Source organism: Cylas formicarius, unplaced genomic scaffold, assembly GCF_029955315.1.
Source record: "Cylas formicarius isolate icCylForm1 unplaced genomic scaffold, icCylForm1.1 PGA_scaffold_2__14_contigs__length_35257938, whole genome shotgun sequence".
Taxonomy (NCBI): domain Eukaryota; kingdom Metazoa; phylum Arthropoda; class Insecta; order Coleoptera; family Brentidae; genus Cylas; species Cylas formicarius.
The window spans coordinates 21,617,672-21,639,056 of NW_026844319.1; the positions used below are offsets into that span (position 1 = coordinate 21,617,672).

At 36.2% G+C, this 21,385-nt stretch overlaps 1 protein-coding gene across 1 annotated transcript in view; it reads left to right on the forward strand.

Annotated features, from left to right (window-relative positions):
• LOC132698187 (uncharacterized) overlaps positions 1-21,385 on the forward strand; it is a 36,007-nt gene that overhangs the window by 5,701 nt on the left and 8,921 nt on the right. Inside the window, exons 2-3 of the mRNA XM_060664121.1 lie at positions 1,189-1,494; positions 20,822-20,923. Coding sequence (XP_060520104.1) covers positions 1,189-1,494; positions 20,822-20,923 — 408 coding nt within the window. The remainder of the gene's footprint in view (positions 1-1,188; positions 1,495-20,821; positions 20,924-21,385) is intronic.

A 21,385-nucleotide genomic window follows, 5' to 3' on the forward strand; every position in this document is an offset into this window, starting at 1 on the left:
CTATTACCATTACGCCATTGAGATGCCTCATGGAAATGAGATTGACGCCCAGCGCTAAAAATGTGTGAAATTAAAGAAAGTGTAGGAATTTTACTAAATATCCATCATTATATTGCAAAATTCGAGTCTTAAGTTCAAATCTACTTCTTGTTTTTGTACTGATATGAATTTAAATGACTTAGAACTGTTCATTTTTAAACATGTTTGAAGTATGGTTCGTCTTACGTCTGCATCTGAAGCGGCAAAGCGAGTGGATTATTTTCAAAATGCAGAACAATATCTAGTTGTATTCTCATCCGAAACCGTTCGTCTCCTACTTTTTTTTCTAATTTTTGTCAGGACAGCTTTTTCGTCCTTCGTATACATTATACAAAATAAACTCAATAAAAATGCAACTAAATAAAATAAACATAAAACTGTGTCCGAAATATACGCTTAAAATATTATAATACACTGATACCTGTGAAAAAATCGGTAATATGACCACAACAGAGAACTGCTATTGTTTTCAAAGCTGCTGCGATCATTATGTCAAAAAGGTCAAGTTTTTTTCCTTATTTACAAGATTCCTAAATTACGAATGTAAAACAATTTATGTATTATTGGATAATAATTTCCAATTAAGTCAAAACGGTTAGTCAGAGACCCGTGCCATGTTATATAATTGAAATTGCTATTAAAATGACGATTCGAAAATCCAACAATATACAGGCTGTCTCATTTAAGCAAATTGAGCAAAGTATCATTTTGCGAAACGTGGCTACCATGCGTATTGTAATAAAATATTTAACATTTTAAAATTAAAAAAGTTTAAAAAGTTAATGATGGTTTAAACGTAACCAGAATTCTGAAGATGATCGCGAATAAGTTCGAAACAGCGCATCACAGACCCACACGATAACGATTCCTCCGAGCAATGACATCTCTCTTTCAATCTGTTGTCTGTATCATGCACTTTGCATATAGTCAAATGTCGAAATAATTTTATATAGCGTTGACTTGACAATGAATTTAGAATTATTTTTTTCTCTACTTTTCTTCTTATACCTTCTACATTTATATTTTAATTTTAATCGATTTAATACTAAATTACAAATTTTGGATCAATAACAAATAATCAATAGCCACATTGTTATATATTTTATTTACAACGTGTTTACAAACAAAAAATCTACTGTTTTCTTCCAGGAGAATAAATGGTACTGTTACGGCATTATAGGCGTAATGGTTTGGAGTATAACTCAATCTTCGTGTCAGAACCTCTACAACGACCCCAGAGTTTTCAACCCGCACCCCTATCAACATCAATTCGCCAAAATGTTGAATCCGGGCCCCGTGGTTTTTCCAACCAGTCCCGACGAAGGTGCTTCTAGTATAAGCAACCGATACAACATAATCACTTTGAATAGTGTCAATAGCAACCCTGAAGCTGGGCCTTATCCCGAAGTCGCGAGGAAAATTAAATTCACATTTACCGGCCAAAGTGAAAAACAGGTAAGATTACCGCATTTTTAGGCGTCCCCTTGTATTAAGAAAAAGGATAAACTTTGGCATACTAGTGACAATTTCCAGAAACGCCCAAAGTAGTTATAAAACGGATCTACAACCACTGCCAAAATCAATGTCGCACTTAATAAACAATGGAAAATCTTAAAATTAAAAACACTTAAGTTAAACGGTTTCAAGATATTATATACTCAGTTTACATTTAGCGAATATTTTGTTCAATCTAAGGGCGTTGACTGACACATTTGACTTTGGTGATTATAAATAATATCTTAGTAGTGGAATCACATTACCCTTTCTATATGTCGGTGGTAATTATTCAGAATAATTTCTCCTAGAAATACGATCACGCTGACTCCCCACCCCAGTGCCAGAATGGCAAAAGCGACCACTAAATGAGTCAGCTGAATCTTTACGTAGTTTTTCTTTTTATTCGATTGTCGGTCCTTGATTTGATAGATTTCCTTGCTGAGACCAAACTGTGAATAAAGTAGCAAGAACGATTGCAACAAGCCTCTGCAAGGTGACCGACGTTTGACATAATATACAAGGTTAAAACCGCCCACCAGTTCATCGGCAATGTAGAAAGTTTCTCGCACAACTGCCGTTTTTCGTCCAATAGGGTAGAAAATAACTCGCAGGGACTATATAGGCTGCATTGGTATGCGAAGCTTCCAAATGATGTCCTATCTGTACATGACTCATTTTCTGCATTTGGTCCAATTTGTGAATGTTGGCGACAGTCATAAAATACCATTCTGGAGCGATATAGATCGTCATTCCACTGTCTTCTAGTTGTTGATAGTGTTGATGACACCCGCACAGCTTGGGGACGTGATGGCGGATATCACTAACCCCTGAAAACTGTTCGTGTTCGTGAAAATATGGAAGAAGCTATCATTAGAATTCTGGTATTTTCTCCGGTCGTGCACAGCGTTGCTTGGAGTACGTAACGAAAGAGGTATTTTAATATAGAAAACAGCGTCACCATGACTTCAATTAATGCCCAGATGTCTTGGTCGAAAACGTTGAACAGATTCTCCGAAAACGATGTGAGCTTCGGTTTCGGCACCAGAATCAACAGTCTGTCAAATCCGTGGGGATATCCGAAATCGGCGATATCGCGAGTTGATGAAATTATTTTAATCAGAGCTTCATCAACCTCTCCATTGTTCACTAGTTGAAAAGCTCTGATATAATCCTTGTGTGTCTTTAGGATCATTTTGTTGGACGATATGTCGATTTCTCCATTGGTCACTTCTTGATATGCTTTGGTGTAGTCACGGTTTGGTAGAGGTTGGTGTAGGTGTTTCCAGTTGGGGTTGACGTCAAGATATCCAGTGTGTTATTGATAAGTTCTAAGTCGTCGACGAAGGCGAATGCGAATTTAGACTTCATCATGTGAGAAGATTCTGGCAGCTCTCTATTCCATACTCCAGTGGTGCAATTTCTTATCGCTTTGAATTTCATAAACCATGTGACAATATCCTCTGCGGCGCTGCTTTTCACGTTAACGAATTCGATGAGGTCGGTGTGGAACTGAAAATCTTGATCGTCGAGGTACTGTTTTAATGGATCGATCGCAAAGTTAACAAGGGGCACCTCCAACTTATCTATCGTTAGGTAAAACCAACAAAAGTATATCAGATTGTGTTACATTGCGGCAGTATTCTGGTGCCTTCGCTACTACCAGAGTGTAATTTTTCGAAGGCGGCTTTTATTGGAAGGGGGGCAATTTCTGTGTTCAATTGTCCGTACGATTGTTGTGGTGTTTCGTATTTGAAGCAATTAGTATGAAAGCCCGTATTTTCACGTTAATATTGCAGAGTATGCTATTATTGTTATTAATTCAATCGAATAATATATTATATTAATGATCTCCATCTTTTGAATAAACCGACGTCAGTATATAATTTTAACGATGTTTTAGTAAATGTTGCATCAAACTGTTAAAAGAATTGGAACCGTAGTCCTTGAGTAAATAAAAGGAATTTTCTGATATAGTTAAAAAATTAATTAATAAAATATGTTCCAATATTTAAAAAAATTGTATTCATTCAATCTAACTATGCTATCATGTAAATCTTAAGCAGGAGCATGGTGGGAGCAGCAAATTGGCTAAGGCTGATAAGGCAATGTTTAGAACATGTCGATCGAGAATGGAACTATAAATGTTGAATTTTATCAACTGTAATATGAGTTTGGGCAATTACATCAAGGTTTGGTTACTTTTGTATATAGTGAGGCAAAGGAAGTATGTTGTACAAGAACTATGGGTAATTAATATTCCAGGCATAGATTAATTGTGAGTGAAAATTAGTGTAATAGGTTTTAAAATGGCTTACTAAAGAGCATGAAGAAAGTTTGCGATTTAAAAATATTTACAGGTTGCAGTAGAACCCTGCCGTACATAGAAAATATTGCTATACATTAATTACTTTTTTTATAATTTTTTATTATTTAGAGTTCATTCTTTAAACGTTTCGTTTAAAAAATCCTTCAAAATTTCAGCTCCTCAGCTTTGCTAGAGGTTTTGGCGGAATCAACATAAATGGTTGGATATGTGGGAAACTTTTCTTAGTAAGAACACTTATAATTCACAATTTTCTCGCAGCAATTTGTTGTTGACGTAACGCCGCGCTGGCCGATTAGAAAATGTTTCGATTTGTTTGTTTTTACCAGCTTATTTAAATACACCACTGAATTTGTAGCGATGTTAAATAGGTTCGTGACGTTTTTTTATTAGATTCGTGCTTGGACGGGGTAGTGAATGCCCAAAAAATCTAAACGTTTCATTAAAGGCTTGTTGCGTGCATGGGATCATCATTTGATTTCTTACGAAAACACTAAAAGTATAAATGTTGTGAAGTTGGAAACAGAGATCCCTTGGGCACAAAATTTAATTTAAATTTCTTAGAGTGTAGTTTCAAAAAATATGCTCCAATTTTCATAAAAAAAGGAAAAATGTCAATATAACAAAACGTAGGTCCGAAAATGTTTCCAAGATACGGGGTGTATAATATTAAAACATTTTTTTTTAGAATTCAACAAATTATATTATAAAACAAGTTTATTAAATGGCATTTTACTGACGAGTTTAATTGTCACTAGCGAAGCGCAGCGGAGCGAGTGTTTAACAAACAAGTGAGTTAAAAAGCTTACCAAATGAGTTGCATACTATACCGTTTCCACAACTGTTAGTTTTGTCGGTACATTTTTGTAAACCTACACGAATACATTCACTTATATGACTGTCAGAATTGATAAGGGTGAAAATTCAAGCAGTGCGGTACAATCGCGGTTCCCGCATGCTAGACAGATGTATAATTAAGTATTTTACAGGCGGGAGTGTAAAAATATTTTTTTGTCTAATTTTGTCAAAATTTGGAAACTAGAAAAAAAATTGTGCAGTTCCAAGAGGTATTTTATTTATTTATTCTTTTATTTATTTGTTTTTGTTTTCATAATTTTTGTGGTTTGTTTTGAACATATCGCTAAAAATATTACATTTTTGACAATTGACATAAAGCATTCTTATGAACATTTATTTTTTGGACTACTAAAAAAATGAAAGGCATGCAGGTATGATACGTCCGACGTAACGCACTTCATTTTGTATTTATGTATTCAAATTTATTTATATATAAATGTAACTTTCCAATAACACAATAACCTCGGGATTGTCCAATACTAGTATCGGAATAATATCAAATAAAAAAAAATAATATTAAATAAAAAACGTACCCGTTTAGTTGATTTGGCTTTTATTATGAAGTCAAGCTTTCGTCCGTTAGAGGGTCCAATTAGAGGGAACATTCCATCTCATTCGAGGTGAATTATACTTGCGATAATGTGCCAAAAACAGTATGCTCCATTTTGATGTTAATTAATACAATGACACGGTGGGTTATACACAATACTGAGCCAAAAGCGACTTCCTTGAACTGGATAAAATTACGCTAAGAAAAAAAACATTAACACAAAAACTGTTAAAAATGCAGATTGCAAAAAAAGTAGAAATATATATTTAGTTAACAACCAAAATATGGCGGTATTCAATTCATAGTCATTGTATGCAATGACTATGAATGCATGCATGCATAGTATGCAATTGGATGAACATCGGTTGTTTTGAACATAGGTTGTTATAAAATAAGTTGACCCAACCAAAATAATCAATTAACTGTGGGGTGACACAGTGACAGATTGATAATAGTATATTATGCAACAAGTGCGGTAAACGGCATTTGACTAAGGAGTTTATTTGACACGAGCGGAGCGAGTGTTTAATAAACGAGCGCCTTATACTTTTTCTCCAACTGTGAGTTTTTGGGTACATTTTCACAAAACAACACGAATACATCGAGTAACATGACCGTCAGAATTGACAAACGTCAAATTCAAGGCGTGGGAAATATATCAGAAAACATCCGATTGCTTCCAAACCCGTGCGATAAAATCCCGGAAATGTCCGAAGTGGCTCTGATCCGCGGGAAACGAAACTGACGTGATAAAGTGACGTTTCCCACACGTTAGATCGGCATTTTGCAGACCGGGAGTAGAAAAATGTACTTTATATCGTGGAATATTAGCATAAAACAAAGAAAGCATCGTGTGATTATAAATACCATCTTAGAAGTGGAATCACATTAAAAAGGGTACCCTTTCTAGACGTTGATGGTAATTATTCAGAATAATTTCTCCTAGAAATACGACCAAGCTGACTCCCCACCCCAGTGCCAGAATGGCAAAAGCGACCACTAAATGATTCAGCTGGACCTTTACGTACTTTTTCTCTTTCTTCGATTGCCATTCCTTGATTCGATAGATTTCTTTGCTCAGACCAAACTGTGAATAAAGTAGCAGGAACGACTGCAATAAGCCTCTGTAAGGTGACCGTCGTTTGACGTAATATACAAGGTTAAAACCGCCCACCAGTTGATCAGCAATGTGGAAAGTTTCTCGGACAGCTGCCGTTTTAGGGTTGTTCGTCGAATAGAGCAGAAAATAACTCGCCGGGACTATATAGGCTGCATTGGTGTGCAAAGCTTCCAAATGATTTCCTATCTGTACGTAACCTATTTTCTGTATGTTGTCCAATTGGCGAATTTTGCCGACAGTCAAAAAATACCATTCGGGAGCGATATAGGTCGTCATTCCACTGTCCTCCAGTTGTTTGATAGTATTGATGACTCCCGTACAGCTTGGAGACGTGATGGCCGATATCACTAACCCCTGAAAACTGTTCGTGAATATTAATGAGAATATAGAAGAAGCTATCGTCAGGATTCTGATACTTTCTCCGGTCGTGCCCCGCATTGCTTGGCGTACGTAACGAAAGATGTATTTTAATATAGAAAACAGCGTCACCATGACGACAATTAATGCCCAGACATGTTGGTCAAAAACGTCGAACAGATTCGCCGAAAACGATGCCAGCTTCGGTTTCGGTACCACAATCAGCAGATTGTCAAATCCGTGGGGATACCCGAAATCGGCGATATCGCGGGTTGATGAAATCATCTTAATCATAGCTTCATCGACCTCGCCATTGTTCACTTGTTGATAAGCTCTGATGTAATCCTTGTGTGACATTAAAAACATTTTGTTGAACGATATGTCGATTTCTCCGTTGGTCACTTCTTGATACGCTTTGGTGTAGTCTTGGTTTGAATCGGTTATGATTGCCTGGGTGTTGGTCCAAGCCAGGAATAACTGTAGAATGTGCAAATCCTCCCTGACTGACGCGTTTTCTTGTAAAGAGGGGGGCATATGAGGAATTACTAAGGATATTTTTAATTTTTGTCCTTTGAGATTCTTGGGTGTTTTTGGAAACGGCCCGTAGGGCAATCCTGACATGCTGGTGTTCGTATAATTGAGAAGTTCTCTTCCTGCGTAAGATATGAGTTGCACTTGCTGCAAGTGATCCACGAAGACGAATACAAAGTTCCACACCTGATAATCTAAAATTAATTTCATTGTTTCGCGCAGCTTGGTATGCTCGAAACTTCCGCTAATTTCCAAAAGATACACTTTGGTGTAGGTGTTTCCGGTTGGAGTCGCCATCAGGATATCCAGTGTGTTATTGATAAGCTTTAAGTCGTCAATGAAGGCGAACGCGAATTTAGACTTCTTCATGTGAATAGATTCTGGCAGCTCTCTATTCCATACTCCGGTGGTGCAGTTTCTTATCGCTTTGGATTTCATAAACCATGTGACAATATCCTCTGCGGCGCTGCTTTTCACGTTAACGAATTCGATGAGGTCGGTGTGGAACTGAAAATCTTGGTCCCCGAGGTACTGTTTTAATGGATGCATCGCAAAGTTGAGACTGGGCACCTCCAATTTGGCTATCGTTAGGTAAAACCAGCAAAAGTATATCAGAATGTGGTACATTACGGTAGTATTCTGGCACCTTGGCTACTACCCGAGTGTAATTTTTCGGAGGCTTCACCGCCTTTTATTGAAAGGGGGCCAATTTCTGTGTTCAATTGTTCGTACGATTGTTGGGGTGTCTCGTATTTGAAGAAATTCGGATGAAAACCCGCCTTTTCCCGTCATTATTGTAGAGTACGCTATTATTGTCATTAATTTAATCGAACAATATATTTTATTTACGATCTTTTCAATAAACCGACCTTAGTATATAATTTGAACGATGTTTTAGTAAATGTTGCATCTAACTGTTAAAATAATTGGAAGCGTTGCCCTTGAGCCCTCACCCCAAGAAATTTCTGATATAGTTATAATATTAAAAAATAAAATATGCTCTGGTTTCCCAATATTTTAAAAAAGGCAATAAAAGGGACATAAAAATTATCTCATCTGCTTTAAAATTTTCGAAAAGTTGTGTCATCAAGTAGATAGAATGGTACTATTAAAAAAAAAGTTGTAACGAGTACCTAAAAAAATATTGAAGCAGCAATGCTAGGAGGCAGTAGGCCATTATTTCTTTTGTATGTTAATAACATTCCAGAATTGTACTCATTAAATCTGCATTGTAAAGTTACTAACTATGCTGATGATACTAACGTTCGAACTAAAGATACTGCAAATCTTAATCAAGAAGCTGAGACTAAGGCTGATATGGCAATGCTTAGAACATGACGATCGAGAATGGAACAACTATAATATTGAATTTTATCGACTGTAATATGATGTTGGGCAATTATATCAAGGTTTGGTTACTTTTGTATGTTGTGAGGCCAAGGAAGTATATTGTACAAGAACTATGGGTAATTAATATTCCAGGCACAGATTGATTGTAAGTGAAAATTAGTGTAATAGGTTTTATAATAGTTTACTATAGCGCACGAAGAAAATTTGCGATTTAAATATGTTGAAGATAACTTTACTTTTACTGGTAGCAATAGAACCATGACAGTGTAGAAGAATACCATAAATTTATTAACATTTAAGATTACAAGTTATGAACGTAGAAAATATTGGTATTAATTTATTATGTTTTTTAAAATTTATTATTTAGAGGTCATTCTTTAAAGATTTCGTTCAAAAAATCCTTCAAAATTTCAGCTCCTCAGCTTTGCTAGAGGTTAAAAATGGTTGGATATGTGGGAAACTTTACTTAGTAAGAACACTTATAATTCACAATTTTCTCGCAGCAATTTGTAATGAAAAAATGTCTACGTTAAAGTTGTAATGGCTGCGCAAGTTCAAGATGACCCGAGATGTCATTAAATCTTGCTCGAAACAGCGCGAATATATTCACTAACATGAGTGTTAGAATTGTAAAATCCTGGAAATGTCCGAAGTGGCCCTGATCCGTGGGGCAATTCACGTATTAAAATGACGCTTCCCGCACGCTAACATTGGTGTATAATTAGGTATTATACAGAAGGAAATAAAAATATATTCGTTTTGTCTGATTTTGCAAAAATTTGGCAACGTTATTTATATTGATTAATCGCTAATTGTGATTTGACTAGAATAAAATTGTGCAGTCCTGAGAGGCATTTTATCGAATAGTGTTTTTAAAGAGATGTCACTATTTTTTAAATAATTTTTGTTGTTTAAACGATACAAATATTACATTTTTGAAAATTAACATAACGCATTTTTATGGACCTGTGGTATACTAAAAAATACAATAATATTACAATAATGCTGTGACGTAGGTTATTACGGGTAATATACATTACTGCGCCAAAAATGATTTGCATAGAACTAGACAAAATAATGAAAGAATTAATACAAAAACTGTTAAAAACGCGGATTGAAAATAAAAGTAGAAATATATTATTAGTTGAAAACCAAAATATGGCGGTACTTATTTCACAGTTATTTTCATAGTATGCGTTACATCATAGAACGAACTTAATGACCCAACCGAAACAAAATATCAATTAACTGTGAAGTCACATAGTCATAGAGAGACATATCATGGAATATAAGCATACACGAAAAAAGTAATCATTTCCGGATTAATGCTTATGTAAACTTTGGTTATCTTTTTTTGGATGACGCATTTCCGGGCGAGCGTTGGCTCATGTTTTTAAAATACCCAGGATGAAAATCGCACCAAAAAGCACTAGTGTTTTGTGGATATCTTGGTTTTAGTAATGATGACCTTATCCTGAACCAGAACACCTAAAAAAGGACGAGATTTTTAAAATTATTTCTTTGGATGGCTTTGCCGATGTCTTTACCCGATGGTGATTCCCCCTCGTCATCGAAAGTGTGATTTATTTATGGACGTGAATGATGTTTGCCACTGACAAACATCCCCGTCAGGGATTGCAACAATTTATACTCTTCCCAATTAATTTATTATTTATAGACCAAGTGCCTAATAGAGATAAATACATAAATAATAATTCTACCGAAGCAGGTCATAAGTTTTGCTAATTGAAATTAATTATACATCGTTCGCGTATTGCAAATGAAACAAATATTTGTTAACACACAAACGGCAAATCATTACGGATTTTGCCCATATGTATTTACTGTTAAATTTGAAACGCAATTTGTAATTATAGTTGATCGCGCTGAGCTCGATTAATACGTCGAAACTGTTGGATGTTGGATTTGTAGAGCAAGCGGTGCTGTTGGTGCTATAGTTTAAAGGTGTTTATTATTAGGTTTTTCGGAATTTTAAGCTTTGGTTACTGGGCTAAATTTGTAGCAGACATTCTAAGCTGCCCAAGAATGGTCGTAGACCATCTACTGACGGTCCACTTCGTACTTAAGAGGTATGGTCTGTTCATAGATATAAGAAAGTGACCAATTGCTTTTGAATGGGATTATCTAAGGCTGGTCATTAACATACAATGCAACAAGATTATTACCTAAAGTTTCGGATTTTAAATTCACGTAAAATTGTGGTCCGTTTATACCTACCTGTGTTTAATATTCTTTGGTTTGGTATACTACTTAGTTTAAGTTTATTAGTAATTATTCTTATTTCGTGTGTAATACAGCGTGTGTTGAATCGTGTGCGAATTATGCCAATTATGTGCGAGTCTAGTGTATCTCAAGAGATGCTCCCGCCCAAATGTATTGAGACTAAGGAAGTTATAAACAATGTTAATTTGACTCTCATTGAACGTGGTGCCAGCAAGCAAGCATCTTTAGGAGAAACGCCCACATTGACGAAAATTCCAACATCAACTGTATGGAAAATTGTGAATAATAATCCCATTTCAGCGAGGAAAAAAAGAAGCGATGCGGACATTTTCTCGAGTGTAGATGAAAGTGATCAAGATATAATGCGGCGTAAAATTTACCAGTTATACGAGGAATAAAGCGTGCCTACATTAGATATCTTAATTAGGACGCTTGAAAAAGATGAAACCGGTGTTAAATGTGGCAGAACTACCTTATGGAAGTGTATTCATCACATGGGTTTTAGATTTAAAAAAATTGACAAAAGGCAAGTTTTAATGGAATCTTTTAGAATTCGGAAATGGTGACTGGAATATCTAGAAAAAATTAGGATTTACAGAAAACAACAAAGGCCAATTATTTACTTGGATGAAACTTGGTTCCACACTTATAATACCCCGCAAAAGGGTTGGGTTGACTCAACTGATAAGTGTAAAACAAACGCGCCATCAAAAAGAGGTAAAAGAATAACTATTTTGCATGCTGACTCTAAAGATGGTTGGATTCCAAATGGACTTTCTCTGTCTGCGAAAAATATTAAAGATTCTTCTCTGGATTACCATGAAGACACCACCGCTGATTTATTTGAAAGTTGGTTTAAAAACAAACTAGTTCCAAACATTCCTCCTAATAGCGTAATTGTAATGGACAATGCAAGTTATCACAGTAGACAGTTGACTAAAACCCCTTCCTCATGTGACACAAAAGCCACAATCGAAAACTACATGTATAATAATGACATTTATTTTCACGAATATTATACCAAAAAGCTATTGATTGAGGTTCTACAAAGCTTGAACTTACAAAAGGAATACGTCTGTGATAATTATGCAAAAAATGTAGGGCATACAGTTTTACCACTATATAATTAATCCCATTGAACATGTTTGGCACCAACTGAAATCTGCCATTCGTCGTAACAATGTTTTTCCCCCTGTTAACTCTAATGTCCTCAAGCTTATAGAAACCGAAGTTTTTAACATCCCTCTACATTGTTTAAATTCTGTTAAACATATAGAAAAAGCAGAACAATCGTATATCCATATTGCAAATAATATAGAACAAATAATAATTAGAACAGGCGATGATAGCGATAGTGATACTGACATATTATGTGAATAATTTTAAGTAATTTAAGGAGGTAATAAAAATAATTTGTAATTTTAGTTTAGATTTAAACATAAATACATACATAAATAAATAAATATTGTTTAGTATCTTTCCTAACAAAACCCCAAATAATTAAATTCTAAGCACAGTACGGACCTGTTCGGCCATATTTCATTCGTACAGCTTGCCCAGGTCTTTCCTTAATTCGTATCAGTTAGTCACTTTCTTATATCTATGAACCTACTTTATCTAAATCTAATAGGAGTGGAAGAAAACACTGAATGCAGATTCAGCTAAGAAGAGGCGGAAACAGCCACATACATATCCCTTACCAAAGTCAACGAGTTAACTACTAGCTAGCTACATTAAGGGGCCGCTATCCAAGCTGTGGAGTCTAATCAGAGGGAGTTAGGGTCAAAATATATTCTCTGGGTTGCAGTGATGGACAGGCCAATTGAAAACTTTTCCAAATCTTGAATCTTGAAATAAACCCTCACACGCCCTACATCAAGAACAACATTCGCGCAGCAACTTAAATAATACGATTCTGGTAAGTTCCATGGGTGCCATGTTCCCATTCTTGATTTGATTAAGATCTATCCGCCTCCTGCTGCTTGCATCGTAAGTCGCAAACGTGTGCAAAACCTCGTGCAAATATCTTGGATCGGTAGAACATTTTCCCACCCTGTCTAATTACGTTTCAAAACAAGAAGTTAACGGTTGCAAATTGAGAAATAATCTCAGGCGCTTCGCCGCTAACAATGGGCTCGTTTCGCCTCGGCGGCGATATAATAGAGTAAAATAGAGAAATATTTTAGAAGCTTGCCACAATGAGAAACTTCGTAGGTAAACCAAGACGTCCGCATTAAATGGCGGAACGTTTGTATTTGCACCGGCACTTTTGGCCGCATTATATCGTTAGGAAGAGCGTTGGCGTATCTTGGTGGAGCACTTTGAGCCAACAGATCTAGCGTTGATTAAAATCTAGTCGGATCCAAGTAGTTCGCGTTGCGCTCTCGCGTTATTTATAATCTAAAATAGCTTTTGCGGCTTAGCCAATGCGGTAAGCTGAAGCACACGGAGTGTGTATATGAGACTTTTTGCTTATTCGACGCGACATTCAGTTTCAGCCAAATTAAACTTATATTACAATTTTCGGAACTTTCCAGTAAATTGTATGTTGTATGAGTATTGTTGTATTATGTGGCAATTGTACTATTTCTAGTGGCGAGCAACGGTTTCACGCTGTTTACGATGCACAATAAACTGTTTGGATATAACACATAAATTTTACTTGATGGGTAAAAAATTAGTCAGGTGGCAACTGGTTTACCATTCATACATGTTTGTTTACACAGGGTTAGTCTAAGAGATATGTCACTCCCATAATGACAGGTTTTTTGTGTGATAATATTGGGACTTTTATTAAGAAAATTTTAATTTGCTCACTTGGTTTCTGCAGGGTGCGGCAAAAAGGTAGGCAGGATTTCAAATAGTGGTTGTTCGGTTTGTAAAACCGGCAACACTGTGTACGCACTCGCGTTAAGCAGACAAAATTATGCAATTTTGAGTTATCGACATGGCTTGGAGGGGAGTGCATCGTGCTTTCGTTGTCGAGGAGTTTATTAGAAATGAGGAATCTGTAAAGCGACGCAGCGCGCCTTTCGTAATCAGTTTGATGTTGGTCGGCATGACGCGGTTCCGGATAGAAGAACAATTCGTCAGTAGCTTTTACACTTCAGGGAAATAGGTTCTGCGCTTAACCGAAAATCTACTGGCTGACCAAGGACAGTAAGAATACCGGAAAATGTGAATGCAGTACGAGTTTCTGTACAACAGTCTCCAAGGCGTTCAGCTCGTAAGCATGCAGCTGCTTTGGGAATTTTACACAACTCACTCCAAATGCATCCGTAGAAAATAATGGTAGTGCAGGAATTAAGAGCAAGAAAATTTGAAACCCGTACAAATTTATGCCGGGATATTCTTCAAAACAATCCCAGAGGCGCTGTATTCATGTCTAACGATCAAGCTCACTTTCACCTCTCGGGGACCGTAAATAAGCAAAATTTCCGTTATTGGTCAGCAAATAGTCCACAGGAAATTCATGAGCGACCTCTTCACAGTCCAAAAGTCACCGTCTGGTGTAGAAGCTTGGAGTTCGGCGTGTGGGATCCTTACTTTTTCGAATAACGGTAACAGTCAACGGAGATCGATATTTTGATATGCTTAACAATTTCCTGCGTCCAAAAGTGAACGAGTTGAACAACGATCAAAGAGAATATTTCCAGCAGGACGGTGCTACATCGCACACAACGCGTCGTTCACTAAATCTTCTTCAAGAAATGTTCCTAAACAAAGTGATGTGTTTACTGGGTGATCTTGACTGGCCGCCACGTTCGCCTGATTTTGCGACTTTTTTCTTTGGGGTTGTCTGAAAGCGAGAGTTTTCACACATCGTTCGCGGACTTTGGAAGAATTAAAAGCAGCCATATGACAAGAAATTGCCTCCATTCCCCAAGAAATGATCCATCGGCTAATGATGCGCTTCCGCTAGAACCTAACCACTTTTGAAACATAACGTTCCTAAATGGCATAAAATGTATATTTCAAACATAATTTAAAAAAATGTTTGCTTTATGTAGTTTGCTTTTTATTAACATCCCAAATAGTACCTATCATTTCGCCTCACCCTGTATTATGCATCTAGCAATTTTGCACGTGCTCTTTTGAACCTTGGCAAGTTCACTTGCCCTTTTAATTAAATTAAGTATAAAACAATTACATTAAATATACACAATTTAAAAAAAAACAATTATATAATTTACATGCAATTACTTTAAAATAAAAATATTTTCTTATTAGGTTATGTTCTCTATTGTCTATTGTAGATTGAAAAATCACTGCGTTTTTTTCCGATATTCGCTTTTTTGTAAATAGATACAAGTTTTGTTTAGCAAGTCCTTTACCCATTAAAGATTAATACACATAATAGACATAGTGATATTCTTTTAAAAAAACTTCTTCTCTGTCACTAATATATCGTATTAATAGACTACGTATAATGGACTACACGCAAGAAATACCTGGAACTCCTTTAGAAGATAAAGGAAAAAACTATATACTTCGAGATACAATATACTCTATTACTTTTTTCACTCGCAAAAATGCATATTATTATAATATTTATTAATCATTGTAGTCTTTATTACATGTAAAAGCGGACGAAATTCCAGCAGCACCCTCGTAGCATATCTACTCACTGAGCTGACATTCACTTCCGGTCGCATTCTCGGAGTTATGCATAGAAACTAAGCATATCCTGTCCTATGGAAAACATTTAAGGCTACCAATCCATCGCTTACATCACCAAGACAAAAATTTTGATTAAGCGTCTCAGGAAAACGACGAATTAAAAATATTTTCGCGGCCCGACTTCAGGCCCCTTGGAAAATAACTTTTAAAAACTTTTTTAAAACGCCCCAGTCACCGGCGTTTTTATGCTAAACTGAGACCCGTAAAATTCCGATGACAAAATTATTTAGGGGATAAAATTCAATGGTGCTTAACAACCCTTCTTAATACCTATAAAAATTAAAATGAGTTTAATCTTTTTAACTCCGGAAACGGAGGAAACTTATTTAATTTAGTCGGGTTTTCTTAAACTCTCCGCCGTTGCCCCCTTTGTCGTAATTCTGCGGGCGGCGTTTTAAAATTTCGCAGCAATTAACGACAGTATTTGGTTTCTTTTGTTGTAGCACGTTGAGAAAAATATTAGACACACCGATGCTTAATTAAACTTGAGACAATCCCAAAGGGAAAGATATTCAGACCGATTCTATTACTACATTGTTATGACCGTAGTTCTATAAAAATATTAGGCAGAAAAACTAGATACCATATACATATACAGGGTGCGACAAAATGATAGGTACTATTTGGGATGTTAATAAAATCCAAACTACATAAAGCAAACATTTTTTTAAAATTATTTTTGAAATGTACATTTTATGCCATTTAGGAACGTAATTTTTTAAAAATGAAGTCTTTCAAATGACTGCCATTATTGTCGATGCACTCTTGTAGGTTCTCGCGGAAGCGCATCATTACCCGATGGATCATTTCATGGGGAATTGAGGAAATTTCTTGTCTTATGGCTGCCTTTAATTCTTCCAAAGTCCGCGGACTATGTGTGAAAACTCTCGCTTTCAGGCAAACCCAAAGAAAAAAGTCGCAAGGCGACAAATCAGGCGAACGTGGCGGCCAGCCAAGATCACCCCGTAAAGACACCACTTTGTTTAGGAACATTTCTTGAACAAGATTTAGCGAACAACGCGTTGTGTGCGATGTAGCGCCATTCTGCTGGAACCAAAGATGTTCTCTTTGATCGTTGTTAAGCATATCAAAATATCGATCTCCGTTGACTGTTACCGTTATTCGATCTTCTTCGAAAAAGTAAGGACCCCACACGCCGTACTCCGAGATTGCATACCAGACGGTGACTTTTGGACTCTCGTTCATGAAGTTCCTGTAGACTATTTGCTGACCAATAACGGAAATTTTGCTTATTTACGGTACCTGAGAGGTGAAAGTGAGCTTCATCGCTAGACATGAATACAGCGCCTCTGGGAATGTTTTGAAGAATATCCCGACCTAAATTTGTACGGGTTTCAATATCTCTTGCGCTTAATTCCTGCACTACGATCATTTTGTAGAGATACATTCGGAGTGAGTTGTGTAAAATACTTCGAACACTTCTATCGGGAATTCCCAAAGCAGCTGCATGCTTACGAGCTGAACGCCTTGGAGACTGTTGTACGGAAACTCTTACTGCATTCACATTTTCCGGTGTTCCTACTCTCCTTGGTCGGCCAGTAGATTTTCGGTTAAGCGCAGAACCTGTTTCCCTGAAGTGTAAAACCCACCGACGAATTGTTCTTCCATACGGAACCGCGCCATGCCGACCAACATCAAACTGATTACGAAAGGCGCGCTGCGTCGCTATTACAGATTCCGCATTTCTAATAAACTCCTCGACAACGAAAACACGATGCACCCCGCTCCAAGCCATGTCGATAACTGAAAATTGCATACTTTTGTCTCTCTAACGCGAGTGCGTACACAGTGTTGCCTACCTTTTTGCCGCACCCCTTTGACCATCAAATTCTGATCTTGGTTTCTCTAAGACTGCGTATGACGATGAACAAAAATAGAGAAAAACCAAGCAACCATAGAACAAACAATTGCTTACTTATCTAATTCAACTTGCTACAGGTTGAGTGCTATTAATTAAGTGTTCACCTGGTAGCTTCTATGACCATAAAATTGAGGATTACTATGCAAAATAGATGATTTTTCTTAGCTAAGCTGTATTAACATTATGAAGGAAATAGGTGTCTTCGTCGTGGAGCTTGTAAAAATGACTCTATTTCAGCAATTAAATATCTGCTGGCCTGTTAAGTCGAAGTCATAAATTTTTCATTGGGCATTTTATGATCACTTATGTATCGTTTTCCCGATCTTCTCTATTCTCAAATTAACTAAAAACTGTCCTAACTTGCAGTAACCGGATTCATATCTTTACATAACGCTAAACGGAACTACCAATATCGCTAGTAACCGTATTATATGTGGTTGCAAATGTAAATGCTGTTAAATTAGCAATTTACTTGGTTATAACTGAAAAACCAAAATATCTGAAACAGTTTCAGTCAAGCTCTGAAGCAACCATAGCGCAAACAATTGCTCACTGATCTAATAATTCAACTTGCTACAGGTTGAGTGATATTTATAAGTGTTCACCTGGTAGCTCCTATGACCATAAAATTGAGCATTACTATGTAAAACAGTTGATTTTCCTTAGCTAATCTGTATTAACATTATGAAGGAAATAGGTGTCTTCGTCGTGGAGCTTGCAAAAATGACTCTATTTCAGCAATCAAATATATCCTGGCCTGTTAAGTCGAAGTCATAAATTTTTCATTGGGCATTTTATGATCACCTATGTATCATTTTCCCGATCTTCTCTATTTTCAAATTAACTAAAAACTGTCCTAACTTGCATTAACGGGATTCATATCTTTACACAACTTGCTGACGTTTCGCCAATCATCCTGTTGGCTTCTTCAGAGCTTGACTGAAACAGTTTCAGTCAAGAAGCCAACAGGATTATTGGCTAAACGTCAGTAAGTTCGACTTAGCAAAAAACGACGGTAAAAAGTACCGCTTATTCTTATTTAGCCAAAAATGTGACATCTTCTGTACGTTCGGTACATTGTTTAATTTGAATTTGTATAAAAGAATAAGGAGAAATCAACAGGCTCTGCAAATCTAACCCGAAGGGTCTTTCGCTGGAGGTATTTACTTTTTTAATATTTGCTCGAAAATTAAAAATATCCGGCAAGATAAATGAGAAAGTTGTTCGGAACTGTACTTGGATATTTCAAGTTTTTTAATAAAGACCTTTAATAAGTTCGGTCGTCGAAAAGTTTCGACAAATGTATTTTTAATTAAAAAGTTTGTGCCCGAACGTACTCCATTTGCAGTTTTGCAGGTAAGCATATTTTAAACTTCAGCGAAGCACAGTTTTGGTTCTAGTAAACTTTTCTAAATTAGGAAGGTTTCTACGTTTGACATACATGTTCAGCTCAAGCTTTTATTTCTGGATGGCGGAGATCCTTAAAATTCACTAAACGTTGTGTTTTTTAACACCCCAAACTGGGTTAGACGAAAGCAACTTGGAAATATAAAAATCAGTAGATAGGCTGTGACGGTTTGGTGGCTATTTCGGCCTGCTTGGCATGTTCCTTAAGAAAATCGAACATTTAATCATGGGAAGCAAGGACTTTAAATGAGCTTATGACACTTTAGTAAGCATCCCATACGAGGTTCAAGTCATTGAGCGAATATGGCGTGTTAGTGAATGTGAAAACCCCCAAGCTTTTGGGTTTAAAGTTTTATAGAACATCGTATAAACGAAACAAAGCAACATTTCCGCAGAACTACGTGTCTTGGTCAACGGGGTGGGGAAGGGGCCATTCTTACCGTACGGCCACGTAATTCGGCCATTATTTGTTGAATTGTGACAGATTAAACGTGACTGTGGGCGCGCTTGGCCCACGAAGCCGTTTCCTTTGGCTCGGGCGAGAAATATTCAAATATCCGGCTTATGAATATTTCATTCTTAATCCCGCATCAAGGTTGGGCAATAGAAAAATGCCCGCGTTTTGACACATCGCTCCAACACTTTGAAGTTTTATGATATCTACGGGGACGCCTTATTTTTATTTACGACTAAGCCGGCGGTAAAAGAAGACGGCTCGCTTTATTAAAGATTTACTTTTTCGTTAAATTTTGAGTTGCGACCTGCGCCAGATTGTCAACCGTGCTTTTTGTATTATTAATTAAAGATAGTGAAAGCATGGATCTGGCCGGGTTGCCTCAATTTGTATACCATTTCAAATGTATGTAACAGTGTGCATATTTGTACAATACCACACCTTTAATAAAGTTATCTCGCATTGCTGCTCAACATGCTTAGTGATAGAAATGCATTCGCATAATTTTTTTTTTGTAGCTTCTTGAAAATGCCATTAAATATCGAGACGAATAATAATTTATTGATCAACTTTGATTTAATTTATTTGTTGTCTATGTTATATGCAAAAATATAAGGTAATGAAAGTAATATATAGTTATCGCGAATGTTTGTTAATGTTCTTAAAGGTTCATTCGATAACATAAAGGACAACTATCAAAAATATTTTTATTCATTATGGCAGCAAATTTACTTGAACGATATACATAGAAAAAAATTAAGAAAATGTGGTTAGTGCGGGAAACGACAATGAATATATGGATATATAAATATATAAAATACATGTAAATCTGAATAGTGTGGAGATCTTCGAGAAGTATCTGGTTGACCATTCCGTCGGCCCCCGAAGACTGTTAGCAAGACTATTGCATACGGTATTCCACAAGGTATGGTGATTGGACCTTTGCTATTCAAAATTTATTTGACTTATTTTCGCGGTCTCTATATGGATTGTAGAATTATTTCGTACGTTGATGATCCTGTAGTTATTTTCTCTGCAAAAACGATAAAAGGTCGTAACGGTGTACACATTTGTCCACGAATTACGAATTAAGAAGAAGAAATGCGAACAATTTATTATTACAATTCACAAATTATATAATGTTATACCTCGTAATCTAAGAAAGATAAAAAAAATAAAATATTATTTTAAAATCACTTTCTTTTGAATAAACCTTATTAACAATAATAATGAATTTTAGGTTTTGTTTGTAGAGTTTCTGTTATTAGCAAAGCAAATGAAATGTCACAAATAAAGTATCTAACACTTGACGATTCGTGCGTTAATAATAAAAAAAAAAAAAATCCAAACCGAAAATATGTTTGTGTTACAAAATTTTTGCCGAAAATTCATGCCGATTCGAACGGTTTTTTGCATTCCAATCGAAGTTTTAATCGAAAACCTTATCGTACGTATTTGTCCATATTTCCATCATAGTCCGTTAAAGTCGACGCTGAAACGGGAAATTAAATTAGTTAACTTGTTCGCAGGATAACGAAGTAGATTCCGAAGTGTACAGGGCACTAGGAGAACACGGGGCCAGAGTTCTTTCTTTTTCACCACAGGATCTGCAGGCGTACGGCGGATCTGCCGTAAGTTAATTTAAACTTTTTTCCGCAAAGAACGCAGTACATGCGGTTTTATTAAAAGCTTTCGCCCGGGCAAAAGCTAACGAAATTTTGAATTCGGCCGTGAACTTTTTGTTGATTGAACTAAGTTTTTTATGTAACGTTAAGGTTAAGGGAGTTCCGTTTGAAGCGATTTTGCTGCAAAATTTGTTAACGTTAAATGAAAAAAATCGAAAAAATATCTGGTTTATATATACAACAAAACTTCTATGGAATCACCCAGTAATTTCATGAAATGTAATTTAATTTGAAAAAAAGTCTTTGAAGCCAAGTTTATTACATTTTTCTAAATTATAGGACAATTAACAATTTTCTTCAATTTTGTTATTCTCCTGAAATATGGTTCTAATAAATAAAAACCACCTCTCCAGAACCTGATTACAGGTTGCAAAACTAAATCAACACACGTTTAAGCTACTATCCTTT